Source organism: Tupaia chinensis, unplaced genomic scaffold (assembly GCF_000334495.1).
Source record: "Tupaia chinensis unplaced genomic scaffold, TupChi_1.0 Scaffold149184_1, whole genome shotgun sequence".
Classification (NCBI taxonomy): Eukaryota; Metazoa; Chordata; class Mammalia; order Scandentia; family Tupaiidae; genus Tupaia; species Tupaia belangeri.
This window is the reverse complement of record NW_006209032.1, coordinates 1,667,042-1,671,407: the sequence shown is the minus strand read 5'-3', so window position 1 is coordinate 1,671,407 and position 4,366 is coordinate 1,667,042. Positions and strand designations below refer to the sequence as shown.

The 4,366-nt window shown below is 56.8% G+C and overlaps 1 protein-coding gene across 1 annotated transcript in view; it reads left to right on the top strand.

Annotated features, from left to right (window-relative positions):
* Positions 1-742: 742 nt before the first annotated feature.
* The window catches only part of FBXW12 (F-box and WD repeat domain containing 12), a 12,357-nt gene continuing 8,733 nt past the window's right edge, over positions 743-4,366 (top strand). The window contains exons 1-4 of the mRNA XM_006171008.1: positions 743-848; positions 1,672-1,709; positions 1,889-2,049; positions 3,299-3,417. Coding sequence (XP_006171070.1) covers positions 759-848; positions 1,672-1,709; positions 1,889-2,049; positions 3,299-3,417 — 408 coding nt within the window. The 5' untranslated portion in view covers positions 743-758. The remainder of the gene's footprint in view (positions 849-1,671; positions 1,710-1,888; positions 2,050-3,298; positions 3,418-4,366) is intronic.

Here is a 4,366-nt window from a genome sequence, read left to right as displayed (position 1 = left end):
GTTAAGTTCTTGTTAGCCATTTCTCCATGCTCTCCCTCCACCGGATGGTACCAAGGCGTGTCTGGAGAGCTGACAGTTTGCACGCTGCCCCTCTTCACCTGACCTTCGCTGTGTGATTGTCAGCTGGTGCAGAAGACGCTGTTTCGTGGAGGGCCCACCCAGGTGGCCGTCATTCTAGCACCCAGCGCTTTCGTGAGAGTGGCTTCGTGAATTTTGTGTATCAGCACGAGCCGTCGATGTGCAAACGCCTTCACTCTTGCCTGGCTTACTTTCGGTATTAATTTAGCTCAGGAGTGTGTAAACACAGGGACCCACAGGCTGGAGGCAGGTGAGGGTAGCAGACACCAGCGTAATTACAGGAGAGCTTAGCCCAAGAGAGAAAGAGACAGATTCCGCATCTCAGTAATTTGGGACTTAGGAGAGTGTCACGTAGAGACTTGACTCGGACAAGGTGCGTGTGTCGGCGTGGCATTTCTCAGGGAGTCCCGACAAGTCCAGCGGCAGCTGCGCCCACCCCAGGCCCTTCCCCTCCAGCTCCCAGTGCAGAGAAGGCGTGAGCCCCCCAACACGCCGACAGTGAGTGCAGGTGGGAGGCCGGAGCAGAGGGCGGGGCAAGTCCCACACCTGCAGCCGGTTTCTGACAGGGCCAGGTGAGCCACGGTGGGAGTCCTTCCGGGTGCTGCCCATCTGGCCAAGCCTTTAAATTCAGAGCAACCCGCAGAGGAGGAAGAAGCGAGGCGTGGCTTCGGCCGCGTGAGATGGGGTCCCAGCTGCCCGAAGTGGTGCTAGTGCGCATCTTCTCCTTCCTGGACGCACACAGCCTGCTGCAGGCTTCCCAAGTCAGCAAGGTAGGGCTTCACCCACTGCCCCTGCCAGCACGCTCCCGCGGTCCTGGCACCCGCCTCCTCTCACCTCCCACCCCAGCCGCGGGACCCTGGCTGGCTCAGCCTCACCCCCACATGGCCGCCCTTTGCTCTTGAGACTGACCTCGCTCAGACTCAGCCGGTCACCTCGGCTGCACCAGCGTCCCTGGGACTCGATCACGTCTCTGGGCCTGTTTGAGCACTAATTTGCAGAATAGCAGAGTAATAAGCCAAGAGCTCAAGGGTTTGCATCATCCCCTCTGAAGGCCTCATATCCTGTTAAATGAAAAGCACAGCCTGGGGGCCAGCAGATGGCGTAGTGGTTAAGGTGCTAGACTCCCACATAGCTGACTGCGGTTTGAGTCCTGTACCCAGCAGTTTGAAACTCACTCCAGGCGCATGTGCGTGTGTGTGTGCCCAAAATTCTGAGATGAGAATGGAGGAGAAGGGACTGCGGTGTGGCCATCCCCCCGGGGGCGGGTGGCTTCTCACTTTCTGTCTCTGTCTCTCCAGTGAGTGCACATGCCCTCTGGCAAAAAACCCTAATGAAAGGGAAAAGGGTGGCCTGACACCCAGGGGGGCCACACCAACTGGCTGGTTGATGAGGCTCCCTCGCACGTCCTGGGAAATCGGTGCTTGTTCCTCTGTCCTCCCATGGGGATCCTGAGGGCCTCATCAGAGGGGTACCCGCAGGTGGGCGGTAGGAGAGCTAGGGTCGTCTGGCCGCCCTGATGGGCCCAGCTCCCGGGAGGAGTGACCCAGCGCCGGGTACTGATTGCATATCTGTCTCCTCCTCTCTCTCCGGTAGTATTGGAATAAGGTCGCAGAGCGTGACCACCTGTGGAGGTGAGCAGGGAAGGGCAGGGCACGGCGGGAAGGGGTGTGCACCTGCACACGCACCAGGCCCGTGTGCGGCTGCGTGGTGGCGCGCACACAGGAAGGTGGGAGCACACGAAGGCTCACGGGGTGGCTCCGAGGAGGGGAGCCCCCGGGGCTGGCTGACGGGACCGCGGCTCCGTTTCCAGAACGCTGTGCCTGAAGAGGTGGAGCTTCTGCAGCGCCGTGCACCAGCGCCTAGACACGTGGACATGGAAGCAGTTGTTCTTCCACCAGAGAAAGCAGGAGCGGCGGCTGACGTTGTCCCAGCCGGAGGACTTCGTCTGCAAAGAAGCGAGCGGGAACCTTGGTACGGGTGGGCGCCCCGGCATGGTACGCTTGTTTTCGGAAGCCCACTCAACCCCCGCCCCAGTGTTCAGTCTGTTCTCACTCAGCGAAGGGCAAGGGGCAGGTTCAACAGGACGGAGCTACTCGGGTAGCCACGCGACTAGCCCCTGCCTCCTCTGACTCCGGACAGAGCCGAAGGGAGACAGCAGAGGGAGCTTCCCCCGGCATGCAGCTAGGCCCTGCCGTTCCCTTCTGCAAAGGCTTCCCATCCCTCCTACCATAGAACTCTGGGAGGGGGGTAATGGGTACTTCCTAAGCCACAGAGGCTCTGCTGCTCACAGAGGGGCCAGCAGGTGGTGGTGTAGTTACAGCCCTAGACCCCCGTGGCTGGCCGTGGTTCATGTCCTGGCCCTGGCAGCTTGATAACCCAGGCAGGCGCGCGCGTGCCCAAAATCCCAGGAGGAGTGGAGGAGAAGAGATCGCAGCATGGCCATCTTCCTAGAGGGCGATTGCTCGCTTTCCCTCTCTGTCTCTCCAGCAAGCAAACACACCCTATAGGAAAATTCTAAAAAGAAGAGAAAAAATAAATCTCAGGACAGCACTCTAATTTTTTATACCCCCTCTTTTTAAAAATATTTATTTTTACTTAAATTTATTTACCTCAGTTTGACCAGAGAGGGACAGAGTGAGTGAATAAGTGAGAGACAGAGAGTGAGAAGCCCCCAGGTCTGGGACTCGAACCACAGTCGGCCATGTGGGAATCCAGCACCTTTAACCACTACACCACCTGCTGGCCCCCTCCTATACTTTTAAAGAGAGATTTTTGCTATAGGGTGCATGTGTTCACCAGAGAGACAGATAAAAAGCGAGACATCACCCAGGGGGGATGGCCACACCACAACCCCTTCTCCTCCATTCTCCTCTCGGGATCTTGGGCACACACACATACACACGGTGTGAGTTTTACACTGCCAGGTTCAGGACTCAAACTGTGGTCGACTACATGGGAGTCCAGTGACGTAACCATTACGTTATCCGCTGGTCCCTTTATGACCATTTTATATCCACGAAGACTGAGATTAAAGACAAAGAACAAGCTGGCCAACAGTCCCCAAATAGCCAGTCTGCAAGGAGAGCCCAGATTGGAGCCCCACTGTCCTCCTCCCGTAACGGTCCCCAAGCCTTCCCTAGAGGGGACAGGGAAGCTACGCCTTTGGTTTCCACCCTCTCTGAGCTATCTGACGACCGGGTGGGTTTTCTGTTTTCTTCAGGATTCTTGGGCCCCATGGAGTATCTCTCTGAAAATGGCCTCACCATGGACGGCAAAGAGAAGTCCGTCCTTTGCACGGTGTCTTCTAACCGCCTGCTGTACGTCTGGGATGTGCAGGAGGTGAGTCTGGTCTGAGCCACGAAGGGGCAAGTGAGAAATCCCCCTGCCCCCTGGGGGATGGCCACTCCACGATCCCCTCTCTGTTCCCGTCTTGGTTTTTAGGTCTGTAAGCACACGCACCCAGCATGTTTTCCAAGCCACTGTGCCTGGCACTCGAACCCCACAGAGTTGGCCATATGGGACCAGCCACTCTAACCTCCACACTACTGGCCGACCCTAGACTCAACAATTTGTAAGAAGGCTAAAGTCTGGAAGGGAAACTATCACTCTTCTGTCTCCTCTGCATTGCACAAGATTGGCAGGGTCATTTTCACGACAGTTGATCACTTTTGAGCTCTTACAGTGTCCTGGGCAGAATTCTCACTGTGTCATGAACTGTGATACGAAGCCGCGAGAAGTCGCCGCTCAACCTCATGCTTTTAGTAAGAGGCAGACATTTAAATCAGAGTCCCATTTTTTTTTTTAATTTTTTTTTTTTTTTGGCTATAGGACATATGTGCATGCCAGAGAGACAGAGTGACAAATCACCCCCCCCCACTCTGGGGCATGGCCACACTGCAATCCCTTCTCCTCTCCCTCTCAGGATTTTGAGCTTGCACACAAACATGAGTTTCAAGTTGCCAGGTTTGGGACTTGAACTACAGTTGGCCATGTGGGAGTCTGGCACCTTAACCACCATGTCACCTGCCGGCCAATCGGGGCGTCTTCACACCTGCCATGCAGTGAGTCCCTGCCTCTGCATCCTGCGTAGCTCTGGTGTGTGTCCACCCCTCCCCTCCATAAGTGAGTGGTTTAGAAGGTTCCCGTCCTCGTCCTAGAAGCAGGAAGTGGGTCCGGTTTAAGACTCCCGGATGGACCTGTGCGGGTCGCGGCAGCTAGGTGCGGGACGCTGACAATCCAGATGGTGCCACGCATTCTCTAGGGCGCCATCCCCTGGGCCAGTCCGGGG